At 42.5% G+C, this 22,815-nt stretch overlaps 4 protein-coding genes across 7 annotated transcripts; 3 read left to right on the top strand and 1 right to left on the bottom strand.

Annotated features, from left to right (window-relative positions):
* The first annotated feature begins 1,657 nt into the window (after nucleotides 1–1,657).
* msx3 (muscle segment homeobox 3) lies at nucleotides 1,658–3,705 on the top strand. Its single transcript, XM_053875133.1, has 2 exons — nucleotides 1,658–2,069; nucleotides 2,594–3,705. The coding sequence occupies exons 1-2, from the start codon at nucleotides 1,754–1,756 to the stop codon at nucleotides 2,980–2,982; spliced, it is 705 nt and encodes a 234-aa protein (XP_053731108.1). The 5' UTR covers nucleotides 1,658–1,753; the 3' UTR covers nucleotides 2,983–3,705.
* znf511 (zinc finger protein 511) lies at nucleotides 2,624–6,091 on the bottom strand. The gene is made up of 5 exons (XM_053875132.1): nucleotides 5,816–6,091; nucleotides 4,797–4,998; nucleotides 4,437–4,561; nucleotides 4,040–4,267; nucleotides 2,624–3,800 (listed from the first exon to the last, which is right to left on the bottom strand). The coding sequence occupies exons 1-5, from the start codon at nucleotides 6,004–6,006 to the stop codon at nucleotides 3,728–3,730; spliced, it is 819 nt and encodes a 272-aa protein (XP_053731107.1). The 5' UTR covers nucleotides 6,007–6,091; the 3' UTR covers nucleotides 2,624–3,727.
* Nucleotides 6,092–6,597: 506 nt separating this feature from the next.
* Nucleotides 6,598–16,963, top strand: adam8a (ADAM metallopeptidase domain 8a). Its single transcript, XM_053875004.1, has 26 exons — nucleotides 6,598–6,865; nucleotides 7,477–7,652; nucleotides 7,732–7,841; nucleotides 7,909–7,982; nucleotides 8,059–8,137; nucleotides 9,252–9,328; nucleotides 9,600–9,804; nucleotides 10,098–10,175; nucleotides 10,253–10,321; nucleotides 11,197–11,366; nucleotides 11,783–11,864; nucleotides 11,928–12,070; nucleotides 12,144–12,321; nucleotides 12,745–12,834; nucleotides 12,974–13,169; nucleotides 13,381–13,462; nucleotides 13,544–13,721; nucleotides 13,794–13,880; nucleotides 13,951–14,035; nucleotides 14,157–14,265; nucleotides 14,377–14,563; nucleotides 15,260–15,307; nucleotides 15,397–15,453; nucleotides 16,099–16,146; nucleotides 16,225–16,293; nucleotides 16,376–16,963. Exons 2-26 carry the CDS (start codon nucleotides 7,517–7,519, stop codon nucleotides 16,418–16,420), a joined length of 2,682 nt encoding a protein of 893 aa, XP_053730979.1. The 5' UTR covers nucleotides 6,598–6,865; nucleotides 7,477–7,516; the 3' UTR covers nucleotides 16,421–16,963.
* Nucleotides 16,964–17,320: 357 nt separating this feature from the next.
* Nucleotides 17,321–22,695, top strand: spef1 (sperm flagellar 1). 4 transcript variants are annotated; one of them, XM_053874981.1, is made up of 7 exons: nucleotides 17,321–17,470; nucleotides 17,836–17,947; nucleotides 18,183–18,330; nucleotides 18,393–18,438; nucleotides 19,837–19,882; nucleotides 19,952–20,139; nucleotides 20,453–22,695. In XM_053874981.1, exons 1-7 carry the CDS (start codon nucleotides 17,359–17,361, stop codon nucleotides 20,626–20,628), a joined length of 828 nt encoding a protein of 275 aa, XP_053730956.1. In that variant the 5' UTR covers nucleotides 17,321–17,358; the 3' UTR covers nucleotides 20,629–22,695. The 4 variants fall into 4 exon arrangements, with proteins under 4 accessions (XP_053730956.1, XP_053730958.1, XP_053730957.1 ...); XM_053874983.1 differs by having other exon boundaries at nucleotides 20,034–20,139; XM_053874982.1 differs by lacking the exon at nucleotides 17,321–17,470 and adding an exon at nucleotides 17,587–17,752.
* Nucleotides 22,696–22,815: the final 120 nt, after the last annotated feature.

The following is a 22,815-nucleotide window of genomic DNA, read 5'->3' on the forward strand; positions in this document are numbered from 1 at the left end:
TAGCTGGGGACGGCGGCATGCTGGCCCAATGAAAGAGAGTGAGTCTATCATACCTGCTAAAACATGCTGGTTTAAGAAGGTAAATTCTTCAGTAATCACTTCCGTCAGTGGATTCGACTTCAGCTGACTTTCACTCTCTTGCTGTTTGCTTGAACTAAGACCATTCAACAATAACATTACAGCGATGAGCAGGGCAGGACCTCGTGGCCATGTTATAGTTCCTTTTCCAGTTTAAAAAACTGGAAACACTAAATGAGTGTTCTTAAAGATTTTTATTGACACAACTACAAGCAGGTGGTCATAATATTTCGGTCTATGGTTGTATTTTGCCCTGCTCAACAGAACAACAAGCAGGTTTGAGCTGCCACAATCCTTAATAATAGATAATTCTATTTGTATTCCTGTCCCATGATGAGAGACTGAGGAGAGAGTAACCACACATTACGCCGATTATGATAAAATGAAGGGGAACAAAACACATTAGAAAAAGGGATCAAGCTAAAGCTGTGATATTCACTTTAAATAAAGGAGAAAATTGTGTTGTTGGGCACTAAATTACAGTAATTGAGAACGTGTATGGTTACCCAGCGATCCATCACTGTCACACACAGAGAGAGAGGGAGCAGACGGGCGCCAGTCACAGCAGGATCAAGGCAGAAATGTACCTCGGGGAGAGGAACGCAGCCTGAATTGTCCTGGAGACAGACAGCCAGTGTGCGACAACAAAAGCTTCCCATAAGAAAGAAAAAGCCTCACATATTAGGTTTCACTGAAAATTATTTGACGTGATCCGCAGAGCAGAAAAACATGACCAATTTAGTCTGGCCTCTTCAATGGGCTTCTTACACTTTGATTTGGGGTTTCGCCATCTCTCAAAGGGCCGGCAGACAATAAAGACAATGGGTTGAAATACAGGCCAGTACATGGGCATGGATAATTTAATTTAGGCAACAATTTACTGTGATAATAACTCTTAAGAGTACAAAGAGCACCGTAAACATCCCCCTGGATTTCATTAACACAGAGATAAGCTTTGTTCAACAGGTTGCTCACTAGGTCATCTGAGGAAATACGCTTTGAAATATGCTTCTAAAACTATAGAGCAGTGCTGTGTACTATGACACGACGTGCTAGTGGTCACTACAAATGAGAGTTTACTCACATTATTTTTCCCAGATGTGTACATTGTGTTTTTAAATCTGGTGTGTTCAGCATTTATAGGTTCTTTTTTTTTTTTTTTTTGGTTAATGTAATTTTGGAGCCCCAAATATAGTCACCCGGTCTCAAAATTAAGTTAAAAGCCTGCCGGTGGAGGGCCGCATAGTACTGTTCTGTGGGCCTTAATTGGCCCGCAGGCCCATGTTTTAACCAAACGGAGCTGAGTTGCGTTTCATTTATGTAACGCACTGTAATAAATGATGTATTTTGTGGATTCTTGACTGACAAATAGTGTGTTTTAATAGTATTTTGAAATACGTTATTGATTAAAAAGTCTTGGGACTGCCGGTAAACATCACCCCAACTTTGCGGGATGAACAACCAACGGGACATTAAAAAACTTCTTGTCCAACCAGAGAGCGGGGGGAGGAGTCACGTGGACACTGACAGATAGGGTCGAGATGTGAAAGGAAGTCCCGGCACTGCGCCGACACCGAGGAGAGGCTGCATCTACATGCGGGAGAGGAACTTAAGAAGCGGACAGTGACACAGAAGCCGTCTCACAGGGAGCGAGTGTTTTGGGGAAAGTGGTTGTATGGCACCGCAGTCGTGCGTCATGAATCCTGCGCAGGGATCTCCAGCCTCAGCTGCTCCGGGAGAGACCTCGGCGGAGGAGCGCACGGCCGGACCTGACGACCAGTCGCCTGTGCGGAGATGTAGAAGCAAAAGTTCCGAGCTGCCGTTCAGCGTGGAGTCACTCATTTCAGACAAGAAACCGACGCGCAGTTTCGCTGAAGCCGCTCTGAGGACGGAGGACAGCGAGTGCGTCTCACCTGCGAGGCTCTGTCAAAGCAAAACTGAGAAGATGGACCTGAACGAGACCAACGCCTGGTTTCAAACCTCTTATTCAAGTGAGTTAAAGTTAGTGATAGTGGCGATGAGTGAAGTGCTCAGTCACGCGCACGTTCGCCAACTCGCGTGCCCTGCTGAGTCGCATTATTCGGCGTAGTTTAAATGCGCAGCTTTTGTCTACATGCTTTTAATTTTATTATAACGTTTATAAAATGTTGCTATTTAGTCTTCTCTAGCTTTGATCTGTGGGGGAGTTTCCAAAACAACTGTACGCGTTATTATTAAAATTCATCTAAAGCAGCGTTGAGTTGATGTGGTTCATTTAAGTATTTGAGAGATGAATAGCTTCCACTGAGAATATTGAGAATATTATGTTGTGTTCATGTCTGATATTGATTTTTCCACATTCATGAAATAGATTTTTGGAATTATACATTTTTATTTAGGTAGTGTCGGCGGTAAGAGAACTTTAGTGAGACGGTCCTTCAAGTTTACTTTTTCAGTCTTAACCTCAGGAGTTGTTTTTTAGGACGAACACATCAAAGACGCGTCTTATTACATTCATGCCCTTTTCTCCCTCCAGGACTTCCCAGCCCAACAGGCTGCAACCTGCGCAAACACAAGAACAACAGGAAGCCCAGAACCCCCTTCACGACCACTCAGCTGCTCTCGCTGGAGAGGAAGTTCCGGCAGAAACAATACCTCTCCATCGCGGAGAGAGCCGAGTTCTCCAACTCCCTCAGCCTCACAGAGACCCAGGTCAAGATCTGGTTCCAGAACCGCCGAGCAAAGGCCAAGAGACTGCAGGAGGCCGAGCTGGAGAAGCTGAAACTGGCCGCTAAACCGCTGCTGCCGGCGGCCTTCGCCATCCCCTTCCCTCTGAGCGCCGCGCCGGCCCTGTACGGAGCTCGGCCTGCGATGCCCGTCCCCGGACTTTTCAGTGGACCTTATGGGATGTACTACTTATCATAACACGACTATCGGAAGCACCACGCCTTTAGAGCCCCGGAAAATAGAATGGTCCAGTAAGCGACGATGCCTGCATTTATCAATTTAAATCTTGATCGTTCGTCCCCAAATAATTGAAATTTCACCTTCGCATACTATCACACAAGTTGCCCATCTCCTGCACGGACTCGAAAGGTTTTTTTTCTGCCAACTTCGTTTTTAATTTATTAACAAACGGTTGTTTTCCAGGGCGCGCAATTAGTGAGCTAAGCTTTGGGCTCAAAATAAGCAATTAAAGTCGTTATTCCCGAATTATATCATCACGTATTTATAATTTTATTTTATTTTTTAGCTTTGCTCGAAGTTCTATTATGACAAACCATTTCAAACTGCTTCATTGTTTTTAATCTTGATGAATATTTGAGGGTGATTTAATCCTTTTTTTCACTAGAATTGGTCCCCCCAAAGAACAAAAGCCTTATATTGTGTAAATAACTGTTCTTTGTGCCTATAAACACTGCTGATGGATTCACCAGTCAGACATGTAAAAATGTAAAGTGAATTTTATATATGTTGAGTGAGAACCTTTTCAGATCTATTAAATGAATTCTGAATTTGTACTTGTCCACGGGAGATGATTTCTTTTTTTTTTCATTTGTTTTTAATGAATGAAAGATTATTTTTCTATTATTCTGAATAAAGGCAAACACAAATAAAAGTGTAGGCAAAATAATTTATTTGGGAGAATAAAATGACACAGTGAGGCGATTTATTTCCTTCTTCCTCTGCGTCCTCTGAAGCCTCGGATGGATCCATGGCCAAAACACACGTTCGCCGGGATCCTGGAAATATTATTATTAATTATGGCTGCATCATATCAAATTGTACTCAGTTCAGCAGGTTTCATTATTCATCAATAAACCCTTGTAACTGCTAAGCAAAGACAACAAAGTCAGCAATGTTACACTTTTGGTTTGAAAAGAGAGGCATGTTTGAATTATCAAAATTAAAATAAATAAATGATACGCTTCTACAAATGTACCAGCATGTAAAGGTGCTCCGAGAGCATTTAGAGACGCACCTGTACGAATACTGAGGCTTCTGAGGTTCCGCACTCATCCTGTTCGAAATATCGACCGCTGTAAAAGTGTCCAGCTTTGCTTCATCATCTTCTCTGGAAGAGTGTGTCTCCATAGATTCCATTTCCTCAGGTTTGGGGGATAAACTGGCAGCAGCAGCAGATTCACGCACAGTGTTCACTACCTCCATTGCAGTGTCATTTTGCTGCTTGTGTTTCTTCTCTTTCTTTCTGTTAGCAAGCAAACAAATGGTTCATATTTTGCAATTTTGTAATAATAATAATTCGATTAAATCAATGATCATTTTTTTTTATTTCTACAGCTAAAAAAATCAACAATATACAGACAACAGAGCAAATTGCGCAGTCTAGTGTCCATTCAATGGACTTGCATCCTCACCCACTGTCTTTTTTCTTCTTATCAAATCTGAAATCCGGGGGATATTTATGAATCCTTATCAGATGATCCTTTCTGTGAACGCTGGTCTTGAACTTGTCCTCACAGCCCTCCACCAAACACTGATACTGTAAGAGATATAGGGTTCTGAATATTGTTTCAAAAAATGTCCAGATGTAAAACGCATGAGCAGAATGAGGATGTATCTGAGAGTTAAAGTAAAAAAGCATTTAACTGCCAGAGCTGTTTACCATATGCTTTCTACACATGCAAATATTTATACATATTTTGCTCGGAAAACATGCTTTCACAGAGAAAATAGTGTTAAATGTAACGTACAGTAAAAGACAAAAGGCTGCTGACCATGTTTTGACGCTGGGCGAGGATGGTAAAAAGAGAGTCATGCCACTCTTGGATGTGTATGTCGAGGAGTCGGGCTGTTGGTAGGGCGCGATGACAGGAAGAGCAGACATGTCTGTGCAAGGAGTTGTAGTGATGCTCATACTCCTCCAAGGTACTGTGAACGGCACTACAGCCGGAGATGTGACAGCCGAACTCTGACACACTGAGATAAAAGAAAAAACGGGAACAGTCAGATACAAGCTGATCAACAAGCTCTATGAAGATTCATCTATAAATATCAATGACAAATGCCATATAAATAATAAACATTTGCTAGCGATAGTAAACTGTGAGTGATGAATGAGTGAATATAATAATAAATAGTACTATACCGAATAATGAAGTACAGAAACAAGCGGGTTATTCCTAGATCAGTTTATATATATATATATATATATATATATATATATATATATATATATATATATATATATATATGGTACGGTAAAAATGGAAAATAAAACTCAATAAGTAAAAAAAGATGGTTTTAAGAAATATGGAAACCTTTTTTTAACTCAAGCCATTAGAGTTTGTGTGGAAAGACGACGCTAAAACAAAGCTAATAATTTATATTCTTCCTTTAATTTTTCTATATTAACAGTCTTCTTTCGGTTCGCTTATCTGATGAATGTCTAAGGTTCTTCACACAATATGAAGAAGGAACACGTGTCATACAGCTTTTCGTGGGAGCAAACTAAATATAGACGCAATTCAACAACATACAAGGATAACTGGGACTTAGAGGGAGAACTTTTTTGTTTATGTTCCCGTTCCTTTCGATGTGACTTTGATTACCTGTGGGAAACGTATAGGGTGAGTCTGCTTTTTTTAGTGTTAACATGACCAATTTAGATGAAAAGGTAGACAGTAAAACATGCATCGTAAATGTGTCTACATACAGTACATGGCAAAAGCAGGGAAGTTGTGTTGGAGACGAAGGTGAAGAGGAAAAACCCGCAGTGAAAGACAAATTCAGGTACCGAATGGCTGCCTTTTCCTCCTCCGGGATGTAAAGATCTTGCAGGTACATGTGTCTCTGGATGTCTCCGTCCTCGAACCACTCATGACTGCGGTGCAGGTGAATCAGCTGCGGCGTGAAGTTAAACGGGTTTGTGTCTTGGGTTTGTTCCTGCTGACCGCTCGTTTCTTCATAGCAGCCTTTATCGTCCATTCTCGTCGAAGTGACTCCCGTCGGGTTTTGTGAACAGTTTGGCTTGAATTAACTCCCGCCTTCTCCATCAAACGCTAAGTTTGAGCTCACGTCGCAGGGTTCTGACGTCAAGTTGCGGTCGCAGAGCGACGGAAGGTAGAGCAGGCGGTTAGATGACGCGATGGTGTCTCCTGCTGGCCAGAACCGATATTACAAGTGACCGACCACATTGCAGTAAAAATCTTATATTGAATTCCACTTATTGTAAGATGGAATGTGTTTATTTATTATAGTTTCTTGAAAATATTCTAAAGTACTATTTCAGTTCATTGTGGATATTATTTTGTATGATATCAAGAGGTTTAAAAAAACACAATATGGATTATTTTGTGGCTTTAGAGTCGACTCGCTGTGACTTTGTGACAGGAGCGACGTGTATAAAAGCAATCTTGTTTACAGTGCCCTGATCACTTGATAATGACTTACAGACGCGTCTTTGTTAAGTGGAGTAAGTGGGGTCACATATTTCTAATATGATAAAAGCATAGCCTAATACCGTATCGACATTTTAACAATGGAGCAACAGATTCAATTTTCCCCTCCCCCGCCAAGACGGTTATGAGATTATATGCCTTCCGTGCACCAGCACAGTAATGCGAACGATTATGAGCGTATTCCATGGAATTTTAATGGATAAAGCGACTCAAAACATGATAAAAAAAAAACACCAAACACTCATGGTTATTTACCTGCCAATAGATTTGATATGGTTTTCTACAACATCTTAACACTTATGAAACACTTCACAGAATTACAGACTGGGCTCAAGAATTACAATTCTTCTGAGAATGAATGTAAGGGAAAAACATTCGAGCTGAAGGTACTGCATTGTTACTGTATGTACGCAGTACATTTCTTTCACTTCTCTTTTTCTTGAAACTGTCAACCATTGAATTTTCTCATCGACTTATTATTTTTAAACTGTTTTCATATTTAATGTTATTAGTTAATGACCTAATTATTTTTATTAAAAGCATAAAATAGTCATTATTCAGCATCTTTCAACTTTACAGAAGTTTGTGGATATTTGTCTGATTGGATTAAGTTGTACGATAATATGTGGTCGGTTTGGACAGAACCGTTATAAATTTTAAATACATTTTATTTAAATGTTCTTCCACGAGATGGCGACAAAAATTAATGTTTCTTTTAATGAATTGGTCACATAATTTATTATTATTATTATTGTTATTATTATTATTATTATTATTATTATTATTATTATTAGTAGTAGTAGTAGTAGTAGTAGTAGTAGTAGTAGTAGTAGTAGTAGCAGTAGTAGTAGTCGCCCTCGCTTCTGTTGATCACAAAAAAGGAAGATAGTTGATCCATTATTTTGCGCCGAATAGCATTTTACGTTTGTGAAAAGTGGATGTGTTTGCCTATTCTAATGTGAAACTAAAGACGCGTGACTCCTGACGTGACTTCCAGCGTCCTGTGACTCACGTCGGTCCGTGGAGGGGACCAGGATATGACACCAGAGGAGGGCGGCAACCTGGAGGTCCATTCAAGTCCTCAGTGGCCGGCAGCCCACTCCGACACCGTCCTCGGACAGAGAAACATGCTCCTCCCTGGATGTTTGATATGGATTTTAATACCATCGCTGGGTACCACTCCCTCTTTTTTGATTAAAAAAAATAGACAAAAAAAAACTTTCTTTCGACTCTGATGTTCTGATTCTCGCAGGATTTGCAGCTGGAGGAGAGAGGACTCTACCTCATGTGATGAAGTTCCAAACTGTGACTCCTCAGAGGCTGAAGGATTCATCTCAACCTGCTGAAGCTGATGCGACTCAGGTGAGTGTCACCAGCACCAGTCACCTTCTCCGGAACTGTCGGCTAAAATGGATCCATTTCTGCGCAGACCTACCCTGACTCCCTTCAGTACTCCCTCGCCATTGGTGGGAAAGAACGCACACTGCAACTGCAAAAGAACAAGTGAGCACATTTTAACACTTCAAACAAATATTATATTATATCGTCGGTCTCACTCATTTTTACACTCGTTTTTCAGGGACCTATTGAGACAGGATTTTACTGTGACTCATTTTGCTGAGCAGGGGACTCAACTCACATCTACTCCGGACCACCAGGTCAGCGGGTTTGTTTTCTTTCAACACTATAACCATGTGTTTTCACGGCTTTTATTTATACTTTACACGCTTTTCCCCAAACACGGTTATGACTATCGCTGACCAAAGACGGCTTCTTTTTATTTTCCCCACATATATCAGTCTTCATACAATGTTTTTCCAATGTTATGGATTTTTTTTTAAAATATATGATACTTTGATAAAGATTAATATTTCATAGATTGCACATACCCCCCATAATTTTTCAATATAAATGTATGAAGTTTCTGTTAAGTTTTCTACTAATTAATGATGAACACAACAGAAGTAGTATTTATATTAGTAATGGTAGTAATACGTAAAATGGTTTAAAATGGGTCATAGTATGGTGAGTTAGTTAAATAATGGTTTCTAATCCAAGTGTAATAGAGTAGTTACTGTGGTAATTATCATGTTAGTAGCGTAGTAGTAGTAGGGCTAGTATTGAATTTGTCAGTGTGTCACAGGAGCAACAGTAAAATGCAACTACTAGTACATAGTGATAGTAATAGCTTGTGGTAGTGTTCTACAAGTGTTACTTCTCATGTTTTCATAGTTGCATTATCATTGAAGTCATGGGCAGCGGCAGTAATAGTAGTACAAGCAGCTTATTTTGCTCAGGTAGATGCTACAGGTGCGGTGGTAAACATGGTCTTGTTGTAGTCTAAAACTGTAAAATAAATCATATCATTCAATGTATGAAGTACATGAGTACATGAGTAGTGGTTTTGTACGTAGTATTCATAGTAGGAGATTAAAAAAGAAGTGAGCTGGAGTGATTGATGTTTATATTGGTTTCAGTCGTGACAATGAGTAGTTGAGGTAGATATCATACTAGCTGGTTTTACTGCCATTATGTTGTAATGTCTAGTTCCTGTGAACTCACCCTGACTTTGACTCATTGTTCTCCTTTCTAATGACAAAATGTTTAGTTACAAAATGACAAAGGAGTGTTTCTGAGGAAGGCATTGCCCCACGTTTATGTCTAAATTAAATAAGGTTCCTCTTTGAGTGTGCCCCACCTGATTGTGGTGAATGTGCGTGACATGTCCCTTCTGTTCCTCACATATCTGACTGACATCTCTGTGGTGTGCAGGCTCACTGTTACTATCACGGACACGTTGTCGGGCTGGAGGACTCGTCTGTCAGCGTGGAACTCTGCTCAGGAATCAAGTGTGTTGTCCTGCATCACTAATGTCTACAGCTTGTCGTGACCTTGACTGTGACTTGTGTCTTGGACTCATGACTACCGTGACCAATCACATGACAGGACTCTTCTCCATTAACACAACCACAGCTATGTCTCTCTGACTGAAGCCAATAACTGACTCATCAGACATCACTCAGACTTGGAAAAAAGAGATGTTTTTATGTGGGTCAATGGGTGTGGAAAGTGAAAATAACACGTCATGTGGTCATCTGTGTTTAAACATGTCCGCTGCAGGGGATTTGTTCACCTCCAGGGCCAAACGTACCTCATAGAGCCGTTAAGAGAAGACAGTAGAGTTTCGGAAACTGGTGAAGCTCTTCATGCTGTCTACAACTACAAGCATCTGAGGCTGAAGAGGAGCTCCTGTTCCCATGGAAACACGACCACTTTCTATGATCACGGAGCCCGTTCCTCTGGAATGTTTCGTCTCAGCAGCCTGGTAAAGACACAAGCGGCCTTATGAACAATTAGAAAAACAACTTTTGTAGTTTTGTTTCAAATGGAATCCAACAATCTCTTGAGCTGCCCTCAGAACTTCCTCACAGGTTCCAGAACACATGAGCACACAATACTAAGAAAGCATGAATTGGGATGTAGACGTTCCTGTTTTTCTAAATATGTGATTGTTTCAGGCGTATTTTTGTTCATTTCATTGTACCGTCTGCTTATAAAAAGAGAAAAAAACCTCATATGCATTCATGCAAAGCTCCTCTTCCTCTCTGTGTCACCCAGAGGAGCCGACCGCAGACTAAAGAGCACAAAACCAAATCCAGAACAGTGGAGCTGGCAGTAGTGGTGGATAACTCCGAGGTTTGTTTCTCTTGTCAAGCTTCCCCTTTGCTCATGATTGGAATTCAAATTCTTTGCTAAATGTTGTTTCATTTCAGTACAAGAAGTTTGGAAGTAGGAAAGCCATCGAGGCAAGAGTGCTGGAAATTGCAAACCATGTTGACAAGGTACTTTTGTTTCACTGCAGTTTATCACATTTTTTTGTGTTGTTAAAATGACTCAGTAAATGTATCAGCATAGTTGGTGAACACCTCATCGAGAGGTTTAGGGAAGCACACAAGCTTTCTTTTTTTAAAGAAAGAAAATAAGGTAAATAAGTCATGAACACAGAAGCGTTATATTGGAGCACATGCTGACACTCCTCAGCTGGAAATCGAGAGCTAAGTTAAGAATGTTGCTACACTTGAGTCACTCTTGACACTCACTCTGTGGTTTGTCTGAGGCCATGAAACCAGATGTAATGTTCAGTTTCTATCCCCACTGATCAAAGTCTTTTTCCAAACTAGGGTTGCCCAGATCTTAGCTGCCATGTTAGCACAGATGAAAAGCACAGTTCCATCTCTGACCGCAAGAAAACTCCCCTCTAAAGTTAGTGGTACTCAGTCTGCAGTGCTGCTCACCGCCTTAATAAAGCAAAAAAAATCTTGAAAGATGAAAATGTAGGTCAACTTGTCCTACCTTGTAAAACACAACTAATTTATTTATTTATATAGATTTTTTTAAGTGCCTTCATTCCTCGAGTGACTTTGTGATTTTAGCTTTCATACCCCAGGATTATTGTTCAGTCGTCTCCGGGGGACTCTTCCTCTGACTGAAGTCTGAGCATCAAGTTTCTAAAAACACCACTCATCATTGTGAAACTACAACTTCAGCTGTGAATCTTCACACTTTATTTTTCACACTTCTGTTCAAGGAAAAAAGGAAAAAAGAGTGGCATCAGATGGTACTAGACTAGTGGTTTTTCCTGTAACAAGCAGCTTCCGAATATGATCTCATGTCTGACTTCTTCATTTCACTGAAATGACTGCATCCTCTGTTTCAGCTGTATCGTCCGGTGGGGGTCCGGGTGATGCTGGTCAGTCTGGACGTCTGGTCTTACTCAGATCAGATCACTGTGAGCACCAACCCTGAGGAGACTCTCACTCGCTTCCTCGAGTGGCGTCAGCGGAACCTGGTACCCAGGACCAAACATGACAATGCCCAGTTCATCACGTAAGACTCTTAACAAAGCCTGACAGCTTTGTTTTTTTTGAGCGAGGCTTTTTTCAGCTTTGTTGATACCTATAAATCGAAGTGATGAGAGTGCTTGGAATGTTTACATGCTCATGCTCAAGAATGGATCACATTGTGTTTTGACTGGCAGTTTTTTGTCCCAGTGGAAATCATGGGGAAAAATAACTCGGGAAAACAAAGCTAACTTTTAAGTGGTAGTAGAGTTGTATGCTACTTATTGCGACCATTTCAAGAATAGTTTTTATTTCAACATTGAAGTAATATCTTCGTTTCTCTTCATGATGTAACTTTTGTCAAGCCTTACTTTATTTATCCAGTGCTAAAACAACCCCCCAGAAGGACATCTTATCCTGTTATGCATTCTTAATGTTTCTATGTCCCTTTACCTCCTCTAGAGGACTGGACTTTGACGGTTCCACTGTTGGCCTCGCAAACACAAATGCAATGTGCACTTCTAGCTCCGGGGCCGTCAACGAGGTACAGATGATATATGTGAAGTCAAGTGCTTCTGTTTTCATGGTTAACCTCTCCAACTCACAGGACCACAACAACAACGCCGTCGGCGTGTCCGCTACCATTGCTCACGAGATGGGTCACAACCTGGGACTGTCCCATGACACTGAAAACTGCGTCTGCGGGTCGGTGATATCCAAGAGAGGCTGCATCATGGCTGAGAGCGTCGGGTACTCCTCCGTCGTCTCCTTAAAAACCCCACCGTTTCTTTCACTGTACAGTGAATTCTGACCGTGTTTGCAGGACTGTGTATCCAGAGCTGTTCAGCAGCTGCAGCCTGCAGCAGCTCAGCAGGTTCCTGGAGGAGGTGAACCCTGCTTGCCTGTTGGATTCCCCCTCGACGGAGAGAATCTTCGGAGGCCCGATGTGTGGCAATGCCTTTCTGGAGTCAGGAGAGGAGTGTGACTGCGGCACTGTGGAGGTGAGTCGCGTCTCTAAGAGGAGAGATTTCCTGACAATCAATTCAGAGTCACTTATGTCAAACCTTATCACGCACATTCCAAGTCATGCGGTGAACAAATTTAACAGTCACTCTCCTATTAAAACACTGCAGAGCCACAAGCATCTCTGTGCTCCTTGAAGCAGCAGGTCACAAGATCACAGAAGTCACTCATTTGTCGATACAGTGAATCAAGAGCGAAGCTGCAACCAGAAACATTCTTTCTTCTGCAGCTTGTTGTGAATTGAATGTCCATGGATTACGAGTGATGAGTCAGAAAAGTGAGCTGACTCCACTTAAAACATGTATTTTTGTTGTCTCACGACAGTTTGACAGACAGGAAGTAAATAATTAAATGAACAAATTATCACAAAATTGCAAATTTTTTTCCTCTTTTCTGGCCAGGAATGTAAGAATAAGTGCTGCAACGCTTCGACCTGCCGACTGAACGAGGGAGCCCAGTGCGCCGACGGAGAATGCTGCCACAACTGTCAAGTAAACAAACCTCCTTGTGTGCCGCAGTCACGTGCAGCCAACGTGTTAGCTTATACATCCAGACAAAGCCTGCGGCTGTCTGACTGCTTTTCTATCAGTGTCTGGTACGTCACCATCTGTGTTTCCTTTTACGTCGCAGCTGAAAGCCACCGGCAGCGTCTGCAGACCAAAAGCTGGAGACTGTGATTTGGCAGAGTACTGCACAGGGCTGTCAGCCTCCTGTCCTGCCGACGCCTACACGCAGAATGGCCTGTCGTGCAACCGGGGAAGGGGATACTGCTACAATGGCCAGTGTCCTTCCAGACAGCAGCATTGCAAGAGACTGTGGGGACCAGGTAACACCTTGTTAAAGGTTCTGACTCACATTGAGATACTATTTTGGGTCTAAATGCTCGACAAAAGAAGTCAGACAATGCTCCTGCGATTGTAATAAGAGCAGTGTATTATGGGATATCGGCACGTCATTAATGTTGTGGGTTATTTTTCCATTGCATCTGGGGTCGGACCCAGTTTTTAAGTTAGTACTCATGATTGAACTGTCCTCAGATGCTGACGTTGCTGTGGACGCCTGTTACTCCCGGTATGGAAGCTGTCGGAACAAGCTATTCAGCCAACGATGTTCCATCCAGTGAGTGTGAATGTTTTACAACAAGCTCATCGTAATGGTATTTGAAGTCGTGGGAATGATTGTGTTTGTGGTTGGTGGCAGAGATCAGTCCTGTGGGACTCTTTACTGTTCGGGGGGCTGGGAATTCCCTGTCACGTCCAGGAAGTCCTTCTATCAGTTAGGGAGCAACGTCTGCAATGAGGCAACCATGAACCCCGCCGACAACTACCCCGCCGACTTTGGTCTGGTGCCCACGGGGACCAGGTGTGGAAACAACATGGTGAGGATTTTCTAGATGTGGAGGAGGTAGGAGAGACTTTTTCGATGCGCTATGTGACCACTTCCTTCTTAGGTCTGCTTCAACCAGAAGTGTCAGGACATGAGCACCATCAGAGCGTACGGGAGCAACGACTGCTCTGCTAAGTGCCACAACCATGGGGTGAGAAAGATTGGTGGAGTTGAAGCACGTTTTCTTGTCAACTTCTCTAACCAAAATGTTTTGTGGTCAGGTTTGTGACCATGAAAGTCGGTGCCACTGTGATCCGGGCTGGGCACCACCGTACTGTGACGTACAGCAGTCAGAGATAGCTGCAGGTACCTTTATATTCTGAGCTTTTCCCCCCCGTAACTAACATGTTAACATTATTACAGTCATTTAGTAGCTGCTTTTGGCCTGGATCCTTACATATGTGTGTGTGTGTGTGTGTGTGTGCAGGAGCAGGGGCTGTGTTCATTGTATCCCTGGCTGTGGGTTTACTCACACTGATGGTGCTGATCGTTGGAAGTCTAATGTGCTTCGTACGAAAACATAAACCTGCGAAAAGGTGCAGATTTTCTTACATTCTAAACATCATTTTTTTACAGTAACAATGCTGTTTGGTGTAGTCAGAAACCGTCCTGTAGCCTCACACAATAACCAGAAATTGTTTTCTCAGATGCCTCCAATCTACCTCTGGACAGTCCAACCCACTGTTTCACTCCAGCGGTCCCCGACTGGGGTCCACAGCGATCAGCCAGCCCACCTTCGTAGAGTCCTCACACACTCAAGTGTGTAAACCTCTGACCCCGGCTTCAGTCAGGTCATCTGGCAGGGCGTTTAAGCCCAGCAGAGCTGCACCAGAGGTCTGTCTGTTCATTTAGTGAAGTTTCAATACACTTTTATTGGTAAAACATTTACGTTTATTGGAAGATATACTGTTTTTCTGATCTCTGGCCTTGTTTTGCAACATTGAAAATATAATATTGTCCCTTTATCGATCTACTGTAAGCGCTCAGAATAAAAATACCCCGCCATTGATCTCATGACCTAATGTTGGTCTGGTTAAACAATGCTTAGGAGACAGGGTTTTTAATAAAAACATAGCTACAGTCCGATCTGGTTTTAAGTTTGAACATCACTGTTAAATATTCAGACAACCAAGTCATGCTTTAGACCAGAGAGCATGGGCAGTATTAGATCGTCTTTGCACTTCTTCCTTCACTTTGGCTCACACAGGGGCAGATCACCCAGTCTGATCATAGTCAAGCTAAATGCTTCATAAAGCCACAAACCCCATAATCCAGGTAGTGCAGTCCGACTGAGAGAAATTTCCAAATTCCCGTCTTATAACCGTGGTCATTGATCCGAAACAAATGAGAGGCCAAGTTGGTGTTTTAGAATGCTGAATGCTGAATCAGAATGAATTTTAGGATGTTAAATCGCATTAATTTGGGGAGGAAATCAGTTACATTTTTAGCCTAATTTTGTCTGATCTCTGTAAGTGCTGAGATGGTGAGGTTAGCGCTTCTCACTGTGGTTCCTTCTTCGCTCTCTTCCAGCCACCACTAAAGGCACCACCTCTGTCTCAGCCCTCCTTCATGAAACAGGTTACTCATCCTTTGTTGTTTTCTTTACTTAAACACATTGTTTTAATCCTGTGATGTTTACGTTTCTACTTAATGTTGTTATCTTTTAGGCTCTGAAGCCTCCTGTGTCACTGCCAGCTGCTGCAAGCAAGCCCATCTGCTCTGAGGTGAACATTCCAGTGTCAGACCGGCTAACTGGAGAGCAGAAGAGTTTTGGCTACGCCATTATTATTCATAACACAGTAATGACTGGGTCTGAGAGGGAAGAGCCAGGGAGGAGGTGGCGTGTAAGCTGGTGGAAGATAGAGTTTTTGAATAACAGAAATCCACTAATAGAGATGCCTGTTTTCTGGTCCATTTTATGCAAACATAAAAACATTATTTCAAGTCTCATGTAGTTATTATTTTTTCGTGATGTGTTATCATAGCTACGTGGTGCATCTACCAAACGAGGGTGAGGCGAGGGTTGGTTCAGCATCCGTTCTGATTTGCAACTTTTGAAATATTCTTATGAAACAGCATTTTGAAATGAGCTTATCCAACGGATGAAATATAGGAAATGAATGATGTTACTCAGACGTGTCACAAAACCGTGAACAAAATGTTTTCTTTCGACAGCGGATACAGCATGTAATGAGCTGCATATTGAAACACACCTCTTTGCTGTTTGCTGTTCATCGATTAAGTGGCTGTTTTAAAAGGCTCCTCGTGATGCAACCTGTGCTTACATCATGTGTTTCAATAGTCGAACATTCACCAATGTTCAATGTTGAATTTGCTGTCAATAATATTTATATTTCATGATTCATCAGGCGATGCCACGCCCTCCATCCAAACCTCTGCCACCACTCACCAAGACGGTCAGTTGCTCTATAAGACCACAACGTACACGACTAATAAATACAGGTGTTGAAAGATCCTCTTCTTTTATGATGCAGCCGAAACCACCGATGCCTCCGGTGAAGCCCAAGCCATCAGCTGGCCCTCTTCCGCTGCCGCACACTACGGTCAGCTTCAACTTTCAAAACAAAAATCAAGATTTTAGGCAGCTTTCCAAAAGCAGCTTACCCTCACTGTTTGTTTTGACAGCTCGCTGGGAGAGCTGCCTTGATGCCCCCCTCGAGGCCCAGATGACTGATGTCACGTGACACTGATGATGTTGTCACACCGAGATCCTCAAGAGACACCCGTCTGCATTGATGCGGGACAAGATCCACGGCAGGATCAGCGGCATTGATGGACGGCCAGTCTTTGTCTCCAGGGACCTGATGATCACTGTCTTGCTTCTTTAAAAGCCTGTTTTTCTACATGGAAAAACAAGGTGCTGTCGAGTCCTGTGCTCTTGTGACGACCGGCTCCTGCTGCCATGATGACGCGCTTTGAAGGGAAACCTATCCTGAGACATGTGAACACTGATCACGGTACTGCCTTTCTTAAACGCAATATGTTCGTGAGGGATTTAAAATATACTGCATAAGAGCGGGCACTTTATTGAGAATGAGATTTGAAAAGTGGATTTTTTTTTCCCCCCGATTTTAATGAACATATGTATTTTTGATTTTATATTTGATTCTACTCACTGAGTTCTTGATGGGTTGATTCATTGTGCTGTTTTGAAATCAGCCTGTTTGTATTTATTGAGATTTTGTTTGTTATTTGTTTCTAAAATAAAGCCCTTTCAGCCAGTTGTGCTTTTTCACTGTTCACTCTGGATGAATTCCACTCAAACAGCTACATAAATAATTATTATAATGAATTAAAAAAATGTATATATAATTTTATACATATATATTTTTGAAATAATTTCACGTTGTATTATTTATATTTTTTTAAATACATTTGGACTGTTGTCTTCGTCCCACCATATTTGACGAGATATTCATTAACGTCATCTGTGGGCTGTAGCTCCTAAATGCATATCACAATCGAAGTCAGCGCGCTTGGTCGCGCATGAGAATAACAAAGTTTCAGTCGTTCAAATAATGACGCAACACAGCGATGACCATAGCGCAGATGCTAGCGGTTGCAGCGCAGGTGTTTATAAAGCGCTCACCAGCAGGTTTTCCTTTAAGATGATGGACACAGAATTCAACAAAGAAGACCTGCATGATTTATACGTCTGGATAGACAAGATACCTATTTCCAGGCCCAAGCGAAACATCACCAGAGACTTCAGCGATGGAGGTATTGAACTGGTCTGGTTGTGTTGGACCTTCTGCGTGACATTATTTTCTCTTCTGAATACGTTTACGTCAGTGGTGTGTCGTTACCTAGCAACGCCGTAAACAACAGAAGAGACGACGGAGCTGAGATCGATTTGTTGCGCTTAGAAAATGAACTTCTTTTGAACTATAATCATGACTCGGGTCCTTAACTTAGAGGCGCTGCAAGATCTGTACGCCTGGATCGATAAAATACCTTTGTCCCGGCCTAAAAGAAACATCACAAGAGACTTCAGTGATGGAGGTGGTTATTGTTTGGGTTTGGCCTGACAACACCTGCGTGTTTGATGGTGATCTCTCTCGCTCTCTCGCTCTTGTTATTTGCAGTGATGGCCGCTGAAGTTGTCAAATATTTCTTCCCCAATCTGGTCGACCTGCACAACTACACTCCTGCCAGCTCCACACAGCAGAAACTCAGCAACTGGAACCTTCTAAACAGGTAGTGGATGTGCTCACTATCAGAACAGGCAGTGAAGATGCTCACAGTCGCAGAGGTTGCATTCACAAGTGTTAGTAATGTCTTTCCTGTAGCGACACGTAAACCACAAGTCGTACTGAAGCTAGTAGCTGTGTTGTTGTGCGACCTGTGGTTGTAGATCAGAGCAGAAGTATCAGCCATGGTGACTGATTTCGTACCTGTCACGATGTCACGACGATTGTGTTGTTGTCTACAGAAAAGTGTTTGCGAAGTTACAGTACAATATTTCTGATGAGACGATGAGGAAGATCGTGCTGAGCACCTCCGGAGCGATTGAGCCGGTGCTGATCGCCCTGAGGGACAAGATTGAGAAGAAAATGGAGCAAAGCTCAGACAACAAACAAGTATGTGTGTGGACGTTTCAGTGACTTTGTGTTGACTTACAGCCTTGCTCTTGTCATGACAGGATTTGGAATACTTCGACACCAGGAGTCAGGAGAAGGTTCTCTCAGGTGAGGTGTAGATTGCACAGAATAATACGGGTCTCTGTTCACACCCAAGTCAAGCTCATCATTCCTTCAGTTATTTGTGTGTCTAACTGGCTGGTTTCAGTGTCGTGACTGAAGTGTGATGTGTCTGTAGAGGCCAGTGACGCTAGATTCTCTTCAAAACAACAGCCAGCATCTGACTGCTGAAGGGTAAAGTTCACTCCACCCATGAAAACACTGGCTGGTCTAAAGATGGAATAAAAATTCTATCTCTCATTAAACAGTGTACACATGATAGCTAGGCCTATCTCAGTTATATTTTGCTGAGTAAATTGTTGAGTTTTTTTATGATATTTACAAAAAAACAACTTTTTTTCCCCCCTCATCTAGATGTTAGCAAATCTGTTTTTGTGATAGAAAAAAAACACATCCATAGAAGCTGTATTTAATATAAAATTAGACTGAAAATATTTTTCCAGTATTAATCCATGTATTCTCTCATTTACACTGACTACTGCACTGAATACCAATAAACGTTGTAGAGTTAAATGATTTAATGTGCCTTGGCTCTAGGAAGTTGTCACATGTATCTGTGACAAATTTGGGGTCAAAAGTGTGTTAAACATGTCCTCATTTAATGGGCCACATGTTCATGACGTACAGATTGACAGCAACTTGTGCTTTTAAGAGTCGTTTGGCAGTTTTCCCAAATAAGCTGAAAATGAACAGAAAGCAGTGTGCGGATAGAAAGCGATGAGCTTGGTGTTTATTTAAAGTAAAAGCTGACGTCGATGGTCACTTACACTGAACTTGCAACCTTTGTCAAGTTGAAGTGCTAATCTTGGTCTTTTTACTCATCGTTTCACTCTTGCATCAGCAAATCCATGATTTTCTGTTTACAATGGAAGAGGTCACCGAAGTACTGTATCTACCCTTGAAAAAAAAGAAATATATGAAAAGCACTGTCTTGAAAAAAGAAGTAAAAATGCTCAGAAGTGTACAAGTTTGTTTTGAATGTTAATGACTGAACAAGCAAAAGTTTTGGGAGATCTACATGTCTGGTCCACTGTGTGGTCTGGATGCGGTCTGTGTTTCTGCCGACTGACCACACACACAGCAACAAACACCAGCAGACTGATAAGAGAAACTGGCGATGTGTTAGATGTCTCCGGTCGTCTTTCCCTTTAAACTCTGTCCTCTTTCACCTCCACCCCATTACATTGCTTATCAGCTCCCACCATCACCAGACAGAGTCTATCACTGCTCTGCACGGCCTTTTCTTTCATCTGCTATCTCCCTCTTCTTCCTCCTCTAATGCGCTTCTCCAATCCATTAGCATTACAGGATCCAAAAAACAGCAAATCCTTCACTGCCTGATTCAAATAGTGAAGGAACTTCCCCTAATGAACTTGCTGCTTTCAGATCATCGCCACACTGAGATGACTCGAGAAGACATGAAGAAGTTCAGGTAGGAAGCAGCAACACTGAAATAATCACAGCAAAAGTAATATGAACTTGAGCAGAGCCTGTTACACAGCACTCAGCATCAAACATCTGAGGGGACCAGCAACCATGAGAGCACCCTTCAGTCCAATGCCCCTGTGACTTCCTGTTCACAGGAAGCAGCAGCTCTCTGGCCAGTTGTACACAGACATGGAGCCGTCTGTGCGTCAGATCCTGGAGGAGAAGGACCAAGCCATCATGGCTCTGCAGGAGACGGTGGAGGTAGACACACACACATTCACATGAGTCTGTGAAAAACACCGGAACATCTGCAGGCTAGATTTGGTTCCCCGTGCGAGGTTCCGTACGGGAAGACTATGTCATACCTACATCAGTGTGTGTGTGTGTGTGTGATTTGTATGTGTCAGGCAGCTGTGTCAGCAAATGGTCAGTGAGTCAGAATCCAGTCAGCGGATATAAAACTTGCCACATGTGCAGGTCAAGAAAGAGAAAAACAGAAGGACACGAACGTGCAACATTTCCTCTTAACACACCGACACCACAACCCTCCGTGTGTGTGTGTGTGTGTGTGCAGATCCTTCAGATGAAAGTGAGCCGGCTAGAACACCTGGTTCAGTTGAAGAACATGCGCATCGAGGACCTCACAAGACATTTGGAAATGTACAAAACCAAAGGATGCAAACAGTGACGCCGTGGTTCGGAAGAGACACTCCTGGACTGCTGTTGACTTTTCAACGCAAAACCAAGTGATGAAAGGTGAAACTGGAACATCTAGTGTGGAGACTCGGCGGTGGTGCGCCCCAGGGATCGATGCCCGTCCCGCCGCTCACTTCACTGTACGCACAAGCATTGCAGGACAAGTTCTTGCTACTGAGCTCAAATCAAGGATGAACAGTTGGACAATGAAGTGTTTTTAATGCTGGTGAAATAGTTGCCAGATGCTGGTTAGATATTCCGTGTAGTCTTGGTCTAACCGAACCATTTGTTGCTCGTAGGTTTACAGATGTGATCTTTGAATTTGTGTTTGTGATGAGTCCTTTTTAAACATTTTGTATCTTTGTTACCGGCTACTGCTTCTGCACCTCACTGATTTCCAGCACAACATGACTTCAGTTCTTCACCAACAGAGATCACCAGAAGACTCTGGTCAATGGCACAGATTTAGAGAAAGATTGAGAGAAATGATGCTTTCAAATTCATACACTTCTGTTTGATTCTAATTTTGAACCAGATTTGTTCTTGTTCCTGCTAAAGTGTGAAGATCCGTCCAAGATAGCTGCCGTCTACAGCACGCCCACTGCTTCTGAGTTAATGAGGGATTGGGGTCGCTGGCTTTGCCCATGTTGCGTCATGTTTTAATGAAGAAAAGTCTTCGGCTGCATCGGGAGTCTGACGTGTTTGATTGAAATGTGACACTTTTTATTTGAGAAATCTCAAGCTAGGATGAAGTAGCACATCTGCATGAGCCTGAGAATGTGTCAAGGTGAAGAATGAGTGTGACAGCACCTTTGCATGCTAACAAGTAGTGATGGGTGTATGAGGTTTCATGACACAGTATTGATGGGTTGTAGTGTTGAATAGTAGATGAGGTTTCATGACAGTATTGAATAGTAGATAAGGATTCATGACACAGTATTGAGTAGTATATGTTTCATGTCACAGTATTGAATATTAGATAAGGATTCATGACAAAGTATTGAATAGTAGATGAGGTTTCATGACAGTATTGAATATTAGATAAGGAGTCATGACACAGTATTGAATAGTATTTGTTTCATGTCACAGTGTTGAAGGGTTGGGGAGGTTTCATGACACTGTATTGAATAGTAGATGAGGTTTCATGACACTATTGAATATTAGATAAGGATTCATGACACAGTATTGAATAGTCGATGAGGTGTCGTGACACAGTATTGAATAGGAGATGAGGTTTCATGTCACAGAATTTGAAGGGTTGATGAGGTTTCACGAAGTAGTGTCCCGATTTACAGAGGCCACCAGATGGCACTGGTGGGTTTGAACGCCCAACTCAATGAAACCTCACATCGTTTCGAAACCAAGAGCACTATCTAGTTGCCTCTGAAAGTTAGGACACAGTTTCATCAACCCTGCACTACTGTTTCATGACACCTCATCTACCCTGCACTACTAATAAGGTCCGGTTTGGAGAATGACTGGCTGCTAAACAAATGGTGTCAGAAGCAGGATGGTCATGTGGAATACTGTGAGTGTGTTTTGGGTTTATACCTGGATTTATTGTTGCGGAAGAGCAGTTTTTCCCCCCTGATTCTGTTCCTCCTTTCTGTCGTCACCCAAAGCTTGTGACCATAGACGGTCAGCTGCGGATGTGTTTGATGACTGATGAGTGAAGTCTACTTCCCTTGTCAGAGTGAGGCTATGAACCAGCTCTGTGTAGCCTCTGGAATATCAAACTTGAAGAGAATCAGGATGGGGAAGTTTCAGGGTCCACGAAAGAGAAAACAGTCTGAATAGACTAATTCAGACTCTTCTGCGGTGTGAAGATAATTCTGTTTGTCTGAGCGTATGAGGACCAGCAAACAAGACTGGAATGTTCAGGAGAACCAAAGAACAGAGCCACTGTTGATGACTCATTTTCAGATCACCAGGCTGTTAAGAGACTTGATTTAGCGCAGGGAGAACACGGTGCTGTCTCTCAGAGACAGACAGGGCCAATAAAGAGAACATGGCGGATGGATGGAACGGCCCTCGACCTCACTTCCTGTGAGCGGAGGGTTGACTGTCTTCCCTCTGACAGTAATGGACCTCACGTTTGAACCACACCACGGCTTAAATGAGTTAACGGAGAAGAGTAAAGATCATTTCCTTAGAGATAGTGGAGAGTAGATGTAGATCAGTCCTCTTCATGTCGGATGTCTGCTCCTCTGTGGCGCCCAGAGTGACCAGAGGCCGTCAGTG

This window comes from Synchiropus splendidus, chromosome 9 (assembly GCF_027744825.2).
Source record: "Synchiropus splendidus isolate RoL2022-P1 chromosome 9, RoL_Sspl_1.0, whole genome shotgun sequence".
In the NCBI taxonomy this organism is placed as follows: Eukaryota; Metazoa; Chordata; class Actinopteri; order Syngnathiformes; family Callionymidae; genus Synchiropus; species Synchiropus splendidus.

What these genes read in the sequence shown, in the direction of transcription:
- adam8a (XM_053875004.1), top strand. Translation starts at nt 7,517, where the DNA reads ATGACACCAGAGGAGGGCGGCAACCTGGAGGTCCATTCAAGTCCTCAG. An exon ending in CTGCAACTGCAAAAGAACAA is followed by an intron (nt 7,983 to 8,058) that starts GTGAGCACATTT and finishes CTCGTTTTTCAG; the next exon opens with GGACCTATTGAGACAGGATT. An exon ending in AAACATAAACCTGCGAAAAG is followed by an intron (nt 14,266 to 14,376) that starts GTGCAGATTTTC and finishes TTGTTTTCTCAG; the next exon opens with ATGCCTCCAATCTACCTCTG.
- msx3 (XM_053875133.1), top strand. Translation starts at nt 1,754, where the DNA reads ATGGCACCGCAGTCGTGCGTCATGAATCCTGCGCAGGGATCTCCAGCC. An exon ending in GTTTCAAACCTCTTATTCAA is followed by an intron (nt 2,070 to 2,593) that starts GTGAGTTAAAGT and finishes TTCTCCCTCCAG; the next exon opens with GACTTCCCAGCCCAACAGGC.
- znf511 (XM_053875132.1), bottom strand. Translation starts at nt 6,006, where the DNA reads ATGGACGATAAAGGCTGCTATGAAGAAACGAGCGGTCAGCAGGAACAA. An exon ending in TCGCCCAGCGTCAAAACATG is followed by an intron (nt 4,562 to 4,796) that starts GTCAGCAGCCTT and finishes TATCTCTTACAG; the next exon opens with TATCAGTGTTTGGTGGAGGG. An exon ending in AAGCCTCAGTATTCGTACAG is followed by an intron (nt 3,801 to 4,039) that starts GTGCGTCTCTAA and finishes TAATATTTCCAG; the next exon opens with GATCCCGGCGAACGTGTGTT.
- spef1 (XM_053874981.1), top strand. Translation starts at nt 17,359, where the DNA reads ATGATGGACACAGAATTCAACAAAGAAGACCTGCATGATTTATACGTC. An exon ending in AACTGGAACCTTCTAAACAG is followed by an intron (nt 17,948 to 18,182) that starts GTAGTGGATGTG and finishes TGTTGTCTACAG; the next exon opens with AAAAGTGTTTGCGAAGTTAC. An exon ending in TCAGGAGAAGGTTCTCTCAG is followed by an intron (nt 18,439 to 19,836) that starts GTGAGGTGTAGA and finishes TGCTGCTTTCAG; the next exon opens with ATCATCGCCACACTGAGATG.